The sequence below is a fragment of the Cyanistes caeruleus genome, chromosome 13 (genome assembly GCF_971803275.1).
Source record: "Cyanistes caeruleus chromosome 13, bCyaCae1.hap1.1, whole genome shotgun sequence".
Taxonomy (NCBI): Eukaryota; Metazoa; Chordata; class Aves; order Passeriformes; family Paridae; genus Cyanistes; species Cyanistes caeruleus.
In genome coordinates this window covers 14,091,505-14,104,029 of record NC_141713.1, presented here as the reverse complement: position 1 = coordinate 14,104,029, position 12,525 = coordinate 14,091,505, and the positions used below count along the sequence as shown (strand labels likewise).

Sequence of the window (12,525 nt, the reverse complement as noted above, 5' to 3'; positions counted from 1 at the left end):
TGCAGCCAAAAGCATTCTGTTTTCCAATACTGGCAAAAAAAAAAAAAAAAAAAAATTAAAATATAAAATAAAATAAAAATATCTGTGTGATACCAGCTAGAAAAGGTATAGAAAGGTCTAGGTTGGAAGAGACTTCAAAGATCACCTTGTTCCAAGCCCCTGCCGTGGACACCAACACCTTCAAGTAGACAAGGCTGCACCAAGCCACATCCAGCCTGGCCCTGAACACTTCCAGGGAAGGGACAAACACAGCCTCTCCAGGCAAGCTGTACCAGAGCCTCACCACCCTCACAGGGTGGAATTTCTTCCTTAATCCTGATCTAAATCTACTCTCTTCCAGCTTAAAGCCACTGCCCCTTGTTTTTACCACATTCCCTTGTCAAAGGTCCCACTTCAGCTCTCTTAGAGCGCCTTTAGGCACTGGAAGGTGCTGTAAGGTCTCCCCAGAGCCTTCTCTTAGCCAGGTAGAACAGTTCCAACTCTCTTAGCCTGTCCTTGAAGAAGAGGTGCTCCAGCCCTCTGAGCATCTTCACAGTGCTCCACAGACTCACTTGAACAGGCCTGCCCTTCCTGTGCTGAGGAGCCCAAACCTGAAGTGCTATTCCAGGTGGGGTCTCATGTGGGAGAAGTAGCAGAACAGAATCCCCTTCCAATATTATATTTGTTGTTTAATTTTTAAAAGTTCAATCCCCTTTTTTCCAGGTTCATTAATCTATAGAGACAATAAAACCCCCAAAAAAGAAATCACAATCAAACAAATGCTAAAGCAGATCTCCCTGGGGGGGAAGGGAAAAGGGACCAACCAAGGGAAATGAAATAAAAAGCCAGTACTAGAATACAAAGGAGATGAAAAATATTTTCATGGTAAATACAGTTTTGAAGTCTCATTGTTATGATCACCCATAAGAAAAGAATTTAACTTTACCTTGGTCCTGTTCAAACCCCCTAAGTGTTAATTATTTTTTAATCTGTGTTTTCCTAGGCCAGCTCTAGGATCAATGCAAGCAGGCAGGAGCGTTCCCCTGCTGCCAGGGCAGCGTGCCAGCAGTACTCACAAGGAGAATGCATGTAGTGGCGGCAGGACGAGAGCGAGGCCTGGGGCGGCTGTGGCTGCGGCTGTGCCACGATGCCCGAGCCGTACCCGTCTATGGCCAGCGCCTGGCTGGGCCCAGCGCCCGCCTGGTGCCCGTAGAGCGTCGTGCGCGACGAAGAGCCGGGACAGCACGGGTCAAAAGCCGACGTTCCGTGAAAAGCGCCGCTCCCGTGACTTCTGATACCACTGCTGCTCAGGTCTACTGGCAATGCCTGCTGCAGAAACAAACCACTTTTTAAAAGCCGCTCTTCAGACAGCAAAAGCAAAGTCCCAATTCAAACATTAGATTAAAAATAAATACAATCACCAGCAACTGGGGTCCAAATTTCAAAATTTAACAGCTTGACTCTGGAACAATTTTTAAATATGGCTAGCATTTCTTATTCCTAAATTCATAAATCTGGTGAGAGACTCCTCACACTAGATTCTGTAAAAAACAACCAAACAAAACCCTCCACAAAAATCCTCACCACTCCCTAGCCAAACTAAAAACCTCAACAAAAACTCCTACAATAGATCAGTAAGATTGATAGTTCTGCATACTGTAAGTTAACATAGTACTGTTCTTTCTTATGACTGTATTGTTTTACAGTTGTGATTTAATTGCTGAGAGTCTTAAACAATGCTTTTAGAGGAACAACTCTTTTATACTTATTATATACAGAACATTAGACTTCATTTTTTTCTTCCCTCAAAGCAGCTCAATTATTTGCATTGCAAAACTGCTACGATGGGCAGAATATTTCAAGGTAATTATGTTTGGTCTGCTATGCAGTCACTCACAGCCATGAAGAGGTCAGCTGTCAATGATTACTTGAAGGATCACATCTTCCTTGAAAATTTCAAGGTTTTGTGTTCATATATATTACAGCTCAATTTTTCCCTTTAGTTCCCTTCTATAATGCCTGATGCAGAGCAAGGAAGTAATTTATAATTCAGCATCCTTATCCTATTCTCTCCTATCTGGAACAACTTGAAATCCCAAGTCACAAGGTGTGATTGTGAGTCACAAGGATTAAACATGCCTGCTCGTGGTAACTGGTGCCAGAACTGCTGCTTGCTCCACACGGGGCAGGCACAGGAGGAGGCCTTTCCACAGGGCAGCTGGAGTCACTGAACGAAGGAGATAGTGGGACAGCTGGGTGAGGGTTGTGGTGATGATGGTGGTGATGCTGGAAGTGGTGGCCATGCTGCTGAAAGCAGCTTGTATGAGGGTGCCCCAAGGCATGATGAGGCTGTGAAGGTCCTCCACAAGGGGAATGCTGGGGGCAGCACGATGGTAGCCTTGGCATGGCCGGAGGGCCAGTTTCCAGTGTTGAATTAGATGCAGCTCTTCTTATTTCATCTTGAAGAGAAAGTTAATATTGAAATGAAAAAAATTAGTAAAGCTGATCACTGTAAAGCAATGTCTTAAATAGAAACAAAACACCCTGTACCCCACAATTAAGTATTTAACCAACTAAAAAACATATCTAGACTATAACAAAACAAACTAGACACAAAAAATAAGATTTAGCTATGTCTGCCAAATAAAACAAAACTGAATGGTTCAAGTGGAAGTACTCATGGCAACCACTGGAGGACATGAACTGATGTTGAGTTTCTTGTAGGTCTTGGGTCTTCAAAGAGACAAGAGCAGTTATTGGTTGTTGTAAAGTTGTTTATTGTATGAATACATCAGTCTCAAAGGCAAAGAGTTAAGAGTATTAAGTCTGTGCTAAAAGCTTTCTGGCATAGAGTCCCAATGTTCCAAGCAGCAGCAACAGCTTCTTTTTTTCTTCGTCTTTGTGGTTTTTTCCACCCCAGTACAGGGGGATTTTATTCATAAATCATCCAATCAGCTCAAAACATGATTCTAAAGCATTCTTCCTACACTAATCTGAGCTTAATTCTAATGTATGAAAGTAGTGTCAGTTCTCACCCAAAATCTACACATATATTTCTGTTTACACAAATAGCTCTAGTTGTTCTATCCAGAAATGCAAGCAATGTTCTGCTATGTTTTCATTATGTCTGAAGCCAAGTTAATTTTGTCAAAGGTAACACTATTGAACTTTAAACTAGGCTTTAGAGCTTTTTACTAGCTAACACAGTCTCTTAAGGCACTTAAGATATATTTCTACTTACTTAAAACTTACACTCCTACTTCATTGTCTGTGGCTTAATATATTTTAGTTTCTCTAAAGGCTACAATTCAATCCCTGCATTCCTTTCTCTCTCTAAGGGACTCAGAGAGGCTTCTATTTCATGCATTCCAACAAACTGACACTTGCCTTATTCCACAAATTTAAGGCATGTCATCAGCAGGGAAAGGAGAAAAAATTGCTCCCATGGTTAGTATGCAGCGACCCCAAATTCCTGTGCAACTGTGGTCCACAGGTTAATTGTCCCTCACCACACTTGCAGACAGGGCAGCTTTGCTTCAGATATGTCATGAGTGCTCCCTGTATATACAGCTCTATGCAGGTCTCTATAAATGTGCTCCCAGGGAGTTATCCACAGCAGGAGATATACTCAAGGAATCCAGATACATCCTTCACTTCCCTACAACACATTGAAATAACACCTCTGTAACACACTGCAGTGAGAGACTTAATTCCCAGTGAACTACATTCCATCTCCTCAAAAAGCAAGGATGTGGCTCGTTATGCATAACCAAATCATTCCAACAGGCACAAGCAGAAGGCTCCAGCAAATTTCCTGTATCTTTATGGAGAAAGCAATGGTCTTTTTCAGTTTCCTGTCCTCTCAGCTTACTGTTGTTAGATTTAGTACTAAAAGTTCATGTGGAATTTAATTTAGAGAATGCTGACTAACTTCCTCTTTTGCACCTCCTTTGTACTCAGAGGCAACACAACAGCTCAAAGCTCTTATTCTGTACCTCCAGTTGAAGTGCCAGCAGTGCTGCCACTGGGGAGACTGGGAGTGGTCTCTGGTGCTGCAGAGGGCTGGCTGGTGGAGACGTTTGGAGCTGCATCAGAGGCCTGCTCTGAGGTAGACGTACTGGAGCTGGTAGTGGAAGCAGAACTCACGACCTGCGGCTCCACTCGAGCTGATGTGGTTGGCACAACTGTCGGCTCTAGCGAAATAAAAAAAGCTTTCATGTTCTTTAAGCTTGAAAAGCTGCTGAGGCTTTTTTATTATTGTTCCTACTTTTGAACTATTTTACAAGACATTCTCATTTCTGGCCTTACCAGAAGCTAAGAAAGTCAGAACACAAAAACCTGACAGGCTTGTATGTGGAAAATAACCCTAAAATTATCTTTTTTTTCTCTCATGTTTTTTTAATCTACTCAAGTTTTAATAATTAACATAAAATCAATTCTCAACCAAATCTGACATTTAAATTTTATTTACTGGATTTAAAAACTCCTACTATAAAGGAGATTAAATTACTTTAGTCCTTTATGATAAAAATGCTTGCTGATATCCTCCATGAATCTACAGGCAAAATACTCTATGATTAAGTATTATCCTTATAACTTTTTATTGCCTATGAAGAACAGAAAAACTTTTAGATCACTCAGAACAGCATAACATCTAAACTAGCAGTACTACTTTGCAAACTTCAATCATTCCAGACACATAATACTAAAGGCTTTAGCAAGATAAGCTCGGTTTCTAGTCTCAATACATGCTAAAAGCAGATTATTAATATTTGAGACCTCTCTTAAAGGTACATACCTGTTTATATTACATATTGCAAAGCAAATAGTGAGCAATATATCCTGGAAATCCAAAACACTTGATGAGTTTTCTCCTTTATTAGGTAATTGTAAACAAGTTAAAATTTAAAACTATACTTGGTGGCATAATTATAGTTTAGTTTTGAAAAAGACTTTGGCTATAAGTTTGAAATTTCTCTTAAGTAATGAAAGGCAAGGACATGACTAAGAATATAAGACACCATAAAAGGGAAGATTAACAGAAAAAGCTCAGGCTTTTTTAGTAAAAACATTTGCATGGATATCAGGGGAAAGAAAAGCATCAAAAAACTTCCAACACATCCTTTACACAAAGTCTCAAAATAAAATATGAGTAGTTTTCAAGATTTCTCTCTATATCTAGTAGGAGTATCAGCAACTCAGAGAGGAAAGGAATAAATATATCTTCTCTCTTGCAAGTCTTCCAGCTCATCACATTAAAAACACATGACCTGATATCTACATTTAAATTCCTCTTACTTTTAACGTGGCCTTCCAATATGCTAGTTTTATTTATTTAAAGGACAATGTTTTGGTTGAAATATATTAATGTTTAAATTCAGAAAAAAAAAGAGCAACTTTAAAGTACATCTATAGCTTACAATGAAAAGTGATCAGCCAGTGCTCAGGTCAGCAGCCACCCTGAGTTTCCTCAGGCTCAGGTTCCCCCACCAGCCCTACACACTTCTGATTCTCCCCTGCCCAAACCAGGAAAAACAGGGAGCTTGGTTCATCATGAACAAGTAGCTAAGAGAAATTGAATTTCTTAACACACTGCCCAGACATGAACCCAGGAAGACAGAAGGAGACAGGATCCTTATGCACAGGGAAGCAGACAGCTAAGTTTTAAGACCAGTATCTTTGATAAAACAAGCAAAGTTGGGATAAACTGCACAGCTGCCTTTTACAGTGTTAATTCAGAAGTCAGATCATTTTACACTAATTCATGTGTGAAATTTGATGCCTAAACCCAAAAATAGTATTCCTTAAATCCTGGAAGATTCATCTTAGGCATTTCCTCCAGAAGGCAGGAGAAACAGCTAGTCTTTAACATACGCATTAGGAAGTGTATTTTAAAAATAACTTGATTTCTGAATACAAGACTAAATTCTATAATATGAATTTTAAGAATAAATTAAAGCAATAGAAACCAACAATGTACCACTTCCATCAACAGAGCTGTTGGGCCATTTCATGGTAAATCCATTAAAAAAAAAATTGTCTGTACACCAACTCATCCTCTACTTTAAAAGCTATTAACCAACCAAAACTTCTCAAGCCTTTCTGATTCTCCATCCCACCCCAAAAACCACAACAACTTGAAGACTAGATATTGCAAGATACTAAGCTTGCAATGCACTTGGACAGAACCACAAGACAAAGTTTATGTTCACATTACATAACACACACGCAAGGAATCCCCAAAACCACCACCATCTGCAAATATAAATGTGCAAAAACGTACATGAGCTTCAGTTTTTCCTTCTCCCAATTTTTTGATATAATTCATAAGTTGCTCTTACTATTTTCCGCAGAAATAGAATTATTAAGTGTCAGCAGCTTTTAATGTTAGGAATCAATGAAAGGTTACAGCTTCAGAAACCTAACACACTTTACTAGTTTAGGGCTGGGCTTTTTTTCTTTTTTTAGAAGTTATTTTTACTTCAAGGCCTGAAAGAACAGTCACTATTCCAAAGCATAGGCAATGTTAGACTTTCCTTTTATAGTGCTGTATTGAAGTAAGCACATATTTTTCAAGAAGTAGTTCCAACCTGTTCTGTAATTTCTGCCTGGTGAGTCAGCCCTCAGACACACACCCAAGGCAGCTTTGGAAGAAATACTGTATCTTTAGATCTAAAAAACCCATTGAAAATGGCTAAATTTTAAATTTTGAAAGGAAGGACAGAAGAGGACTTTCTGACAGGCTTGGAAATCAGATATCCTCATAGAAGGGTACCTTACATCTGATGCAATTAACTCCAGTGCCCTTATACACTGCCCATCCTGCTCCTGAAGAGATTTCTCTGACAGTGCAACTTACCATCTTCATCCACGGTGAGGTCCACAACTTCGGCTGCGTTCTGCCTCAGCGGCTGGATGACTGTGGAGATCCTGCTGCGGGATCGCTGCTCCGGAGCCCGGCCAGCGTGGGAACCGGAGCTCTGGCCCCAGTGGGATCTCGAGTGTCCGAGCGCAGAACGAGACCTTAACAAAGGGGAACACCTTAGCTACTGGCCTACATTTTGCCATCAATAATTTCTTCTCCTCCTGTTTTAGGAGCTACTTGGGAGTTTTTTTATTATTGGAAAAGCATTTTGTTACACTGAGATACGCCATGACTCCACTTTCACCAAAGACACTTAGAAACACTAGTGCAGCCTTTACCAGAGAATGTAACAGCAAATGCCCAGCATGGAGAGAGTTTAAAAGGTCTTTAAACCACATCCCATGTACCTGCAACCCTACAACCATGGCCAGGCAGCAATTACAGCTGAAGCTGGTTTAGCTTTGTAAATAGTAATTGAAGAGTTTCCAAATCCCATACTACTCCTGTGCAGTCTGAAACAGCAGGTCTGTAAATGATGACAGAAGTATGAAGACAAAAATTTGCAAACACTAAGTACTTTTGCATGCTAACTTGTGATAGACTATTTTCAGAGGATAACTTTTATACTTCGAATTTCCAAAATGTCTTGACTGTGCAAAATCTCTGGACCTTTCCCTCTAATATTATTTTGCTCCCTCTCTTCAGAGAACAAACACAGCTTTTTGTGATACTTAAACTAAAATGCAAAGTGGCTTGAGGAGAGGAGATCCTAAGCCAGTAGCCATACCTAAGGAAAGGGATGGGTTTATCTCATCTCTATATTACAGCATGTAGTATTCATTCTGTTCAGTTTAACCATGCAAACCCTAACACTTAAGACAATGATCTTTGGAGTGTGTATCCTCTCTGAAGCATACAGTCCTTAATGAAGAGAACAATATTTCTACAGTATTTTATTTACCATTTCACTCAAGAAACTTTGACTCTCCAGTATTTACAAAAATCAACTGGCTCTTATTTTTCAATTTGGAAAAACAATGTACTCAGACTTCAGAAATTCAGAAGAGGAAAATATGAAGAAAAGGGAATGACTTCACTAAAAACAAACAAAACCCATTGCACAAATCACCATGGAGCTACTGCTGTTTTGGCTGTAGCACTGCAGAAGGTGAGGGAAAGTAAATTTTTTCTAGTCTTAAGGCTATTACAGAAAACACATCTTATTCATGCGAGGAAAATACAAAGCTGTTTATTTTTAAAAAGCAGCTGGCTTTAGACAGGTTTGAAGTTTTCTTCAAGGAACTCCTTCTTAATAGATTCTGTAAAATCTGAAAAGATGGAACAAAACTTCCAGAGATTCTTGGAAGAACAGGAAAGCATATACAGCAGCAGCTTAAAAAAAAGTAGGCTGCTTTCCTGAGAAATACTCAGCTAACCTCTAGATAGTCACTTCAGCCTACACATGCTCTCTCTAGGATGTTACTGTGCAGCTTTGCTTCCCCAAATTCTGCACTTCAGTCACACTAATACAGCCACCTCAACTCCAGATTAGTTCAATTCTCAAGCTTTTGAGTTTTTGTTCTTACTTTGTTTGGGGATTTAGGACTGGGGTTTTTTGTTATCGATTGGGTTTTGTTTGATTTGGTTTTTTTAATCAAAAATGAATAAAAAATCATTGTGCATTCTGGTTAGAATTCCAGTGACATTACCTTATGGGCTTTTAATGGCCAAAGCATCATGACAAACTCAGGAGACAAGCAAAACTTCATTAATACAAAGAGATGCAAATCTCACCTGTAGTTTTCACCAACTGTGACAATCTCCACTTCACTATCTGTTGAGGTAACATTTATTTCTTCGTTAGCAGTGACTTGGGGAGTGGAGGATGCTTCAATCACCACAACATCTTCATCAATACTTCCTGATGAGGAAAAGGGAAAAAGAAAGTTTCTATACTTCATTTATACTTCATTCAGCAACTGTCATTATGAGAGACTACTTTTCATAGACTTAAAATATATGTAGGCAGAGAATTCCATGGCATATGTCAAAACCTTAGGTGCAACTGTCAAATACATGACCTAATTATTATAGGAAGCAATTCTGCTGTAAATACTGAAGCAAAAAGAAAGAAGGAGAAAGAAGACTGCATGTGGGGTAGGTATGCAAGCTTGCATTACAAGCACTGAAAACAATTACAATGAATTTTATTATCTGTAACACCAAAAAAAAAAACCAAACTCAGTCATTTAATATAAAAAGAGAAACTTCCAAGCTAGCAAAGCAGTAGTGGTTTGTTATCACTAACAGCTTTTAAAAAAATGTTTTTATAGGTATCAGTCTTAAGGCTAAGCATTGACAACAGAAGAAAAATGATCCACCAACTAGTTTATACTTAAAACAAAATTAATCCCTTGGTGTTTATAAACACCTTTGTATCTAAACTTTTTGTGGCATTCACAATCTGTACTAGACAGAGGAAAATAAAATTAAACTAAGAATGATAAAAAACAACAACCAAAACCCCAAAAAAGAGACAAGTTTTCTTAGGAAACAACTTCCACTTCTGGAAGAATGGTTACAGTTCCAGCCTAACAAGCAGACACATGAAGCACTTCTCTAGAGCTGCAACACCTTAGGCAGTGACAAGTCTCTCCTAACTTCCTTAGGCAGTGACAAGTCTGAGCTATCTTCAAGACTTAAATTCAGCTATGGATTATTCACTGAGCACAAAAGAACTTCCTAAAAAAAATCAAGCTGTATATCTTAGAAATCGCTAATTATAATTTTGGTTTTTGCAAATTGGTTCAAGGAAGTGCCTGAAGAATTTGGTCTCATTCAAGTCAATACTTCCATCCTGTATGGACTGACTGTCCTCAGCTGCTTTGCCCAGTGACACAGTGGGAAAGATGATCCATTTTTATTTTTATCAGTTTTTCTGCTTTGAAGAAAAACCCCAACTGCATTACCCATTTTCCAATGGCCTTTGCTTCTGACCATTCTTATCCCAGAAAGATTGCTGGCTGAAGATGCAAAGAGTGATGCTTCCAAAATGCTGGTACTAACAAAACTCTAACAATTGGAAGTAGCGTGGAACAAAATTAATTCTCAGAACCAGCATGAAAATTTTGGGGGAAACTGAAAATACCGCAAAGTCTAAAAAACAGAACATTCCGAAAATGAAAATACTGAAAAGGCCAATTACTCAGGAGTGAAAGGCAGCAGCTAAAGCCATTATCCCATTCAGAAGAATGTGAACATTGTGCCTTATCAGGGGCAAACTAGAAACAGCTTCCTTACACAAAACTATCTCAGCTGTTGTCAGACAAAACCACCAGGCCAAGCAGGTGGGGAAAGGTCACTGAGAGAAACCTACAGCTCCTCCTTTGATCTTCCAAACCTGCCCTTCTCTGAAATATAGTAAGTTTGAGAGCACTCCTCAGAGTCCACATGTCCTCAGGCTCAGTGTTTATTGAAATTAACGACAGGTGGAAAAAAGTAGAAAGATTTAGGCTTAAATATGAGTCTGTTACTTCAGAAAACAAATTCTCCTTAAGGACAGAATCATCTGCTCTGTATATCTACGCTGAAATTCACCCAGTGTGAACCTGCACTGAAATTCTGACACAAGCATAGCTCATGAAAACCAAAGGGAATTCTTAACTGAGTATCTACACAATTCAGATACTTTTCTCAGTTGTCTGAAAGCTCATTTTATTCTTTTTTTTTTTTTTTTTAGTACACCTTTGACTGAGAGGTGATTGTACCAACTACATAAATCAGACTGTAGAAAAAAACATCAGGACTGGTACTGAATGAACAGGTTTTATGACTTCCAAAATAACAAAGAAAATCTTCAGGAGAACAGTCAAAGTTACTCCAAGTAGGATATAGCATAGACATAGTTCAGACATATGCAATTTCCTACTGTTCATGCTTCCAAAAACACCTTCATAAGTCAAAAGCACAAACTGATGAAGTTTTCATCCCATTAAGCAATTTCCTATACAAGGAACCAATACTTTCTTCAAAATTAAGCAGAAAAACAACTCCTCTAAACTACATAAATAGTTGTTTCATACTGTCCACCACAATATGGTACAATTCACTTTTTTCTTCTAGAACATACCAGCCACTGGCCAGTCATCTTCTGCCCGTAAAGAACTTCAAGCAAAATTTAAAGCATGAATACCTTACTCATCAATGCATCACCTGAATGACTGAAGCTGTAAGAAGCCAGCTGAATCTGGATAATTACAGAATTAACTATACTATTCCTGCAGTTCTTGAGGGTTATCTCACTTCAAGGAAAAAACTCACTGGACTGTTGATGGTAAAACAGTTACACAGATTTAAGAGATGTATTTTGTACTACTCTCAGACTAATACCTATGGCTACAAAACAAACAGAAAATCATCCTCCTGCAGGCACACATTATTTCTCTGTCATCTTCTGAATCATAAAACACAGCAAACAAATTATACTCTAGTTACTTGTGAGTAAATTAACCTTTGGGCCACCACTGAAAGACTTCGCCTGCATTTCAAGTGAGCTACTTCAAAACAAAACTTCTCTTGAAAAATCACAGCAATGATTTTGTTTGTTCCCACAGAATTTTGGGTGTTTTTTTCTCTTCTCACATCCACAAATAATATTTCATAGTGAATGTAAGACACCAAATTTCAGCTTGCAAGTTTTGCATTTCCCATTCAGACATTTCAACAGCCATTAGTAATTAGGTTTTGTATATGACTATTAATCAGAAATAATCAGTAACTTCTTCATGTAAGCTTTTCCTCCGTCTTTTAAAAGCCTTTTTTTATGATGGAAACCTAGTGCCCAGATGGCCTAGCAGAAAGGATAAACTGCACATGCTTGAATCCAAATCTGAACATGAGTAAAACTATAATCCTCCTTTAAAAATAAAAACACACTCTCGTCCAGGCCTTACCTCACAAATACAATAAATCTATCCTAATAAAGTGCTTTATTAAGCAGAATATAACTTTTATAATAAATATAATACTGGACTCTGAAGTCCAATACTTACATCAGTAAATGACACATTTTTCCCTAGAAAGTTGTAAGATTACTTCACAACAGATACTGCTATATGCCACTGATGGACCAGCTTGCTGGGAAGGAAGCTTTAGAATCAAATACTTTATAATTCAGAAGTTGTAAGCAAGAGACTAAGCTTTGCCTAGTATAACATGTATAATATGTATAATTATACTAGTATTTAACTCTAAAAGACCATGGCATAACTCCAAGATTAAAAAATCATCATCCCAAGTACCACACCAAGGACATAAATAACACTGGTGTAATACCCAAATTTATGATTGGCTGTTGTCATTCTCAGAGGGTAGTTTCACATCTATTTTGCAATTAACATGGAGTTTAACCAGTCTGAGTATTACATGTAAGATAATAAAAGCATTGTCTCATTTGAGATTGTGTATTGTAAAATCTGATCAAGTCTGAAGTAAAACCAGAAGAGATTTAAAATCAGCAGTCAAGTTCCAGTGACAGAGATGACTTATTTTGAGTTAGAAGCTTTCACTGGATCAGACCAAGAGCCCACTCAGGCACATATTCTCTCTGCCAGCTGCAGCAGGCAAAAAACTGCAGTCAGAGCAGAAAATTCAGGCTACAAATTTTAACTAAAAGCTCTCAC

At 38.5% G+C, this 12,525-nt stretch overlaps 1 protein-coding gene across 11 annotated transcripts in view; it reads right to left on the bottom strand.

Moving 5' to 3' along the window:
• RNF111 (ring finger protein 111) overlaps positions 1-12,525 on the bottom strand; it is a 44,039-nt gene that overhangs the window by 15,130 nt on the left and 16,384 nt on the right. For 6 of the 11 annotated variants that reach the window (XM_086848972.1, XM_086848974.1, XM_086848978.1 and 3 more), the window contains exons 3-7: positions 8,639-8,765; positions 6,839-7,002; positions 3,975-4,172; positions 2,119-2,438; positions 1,056-1,308 (exon numbers count right to left, since the gene is read on the bottom strand). In XM_086848972.1, coding sequence (XP_086705098.1) covers positions 1,056-1,308; positions 2,119-2,438; positions 3,975-4,172; positions 6,839-7,002; positions 8,639-8,765 — 1,062 coding nt within the window. The remainder of the gene's footprint in view (positions 1-1,055; positions 1,309-2,118; positions 2,439-3,974; positions 4,173-6,838; positions 7,003-8,638; positions 8,766-12,525) is intronic. The other 5 variants (XM_086848973.1, XM_086848975.1, XM_086848979.1 and 2 more) reach the window with 1 other exon arrangement.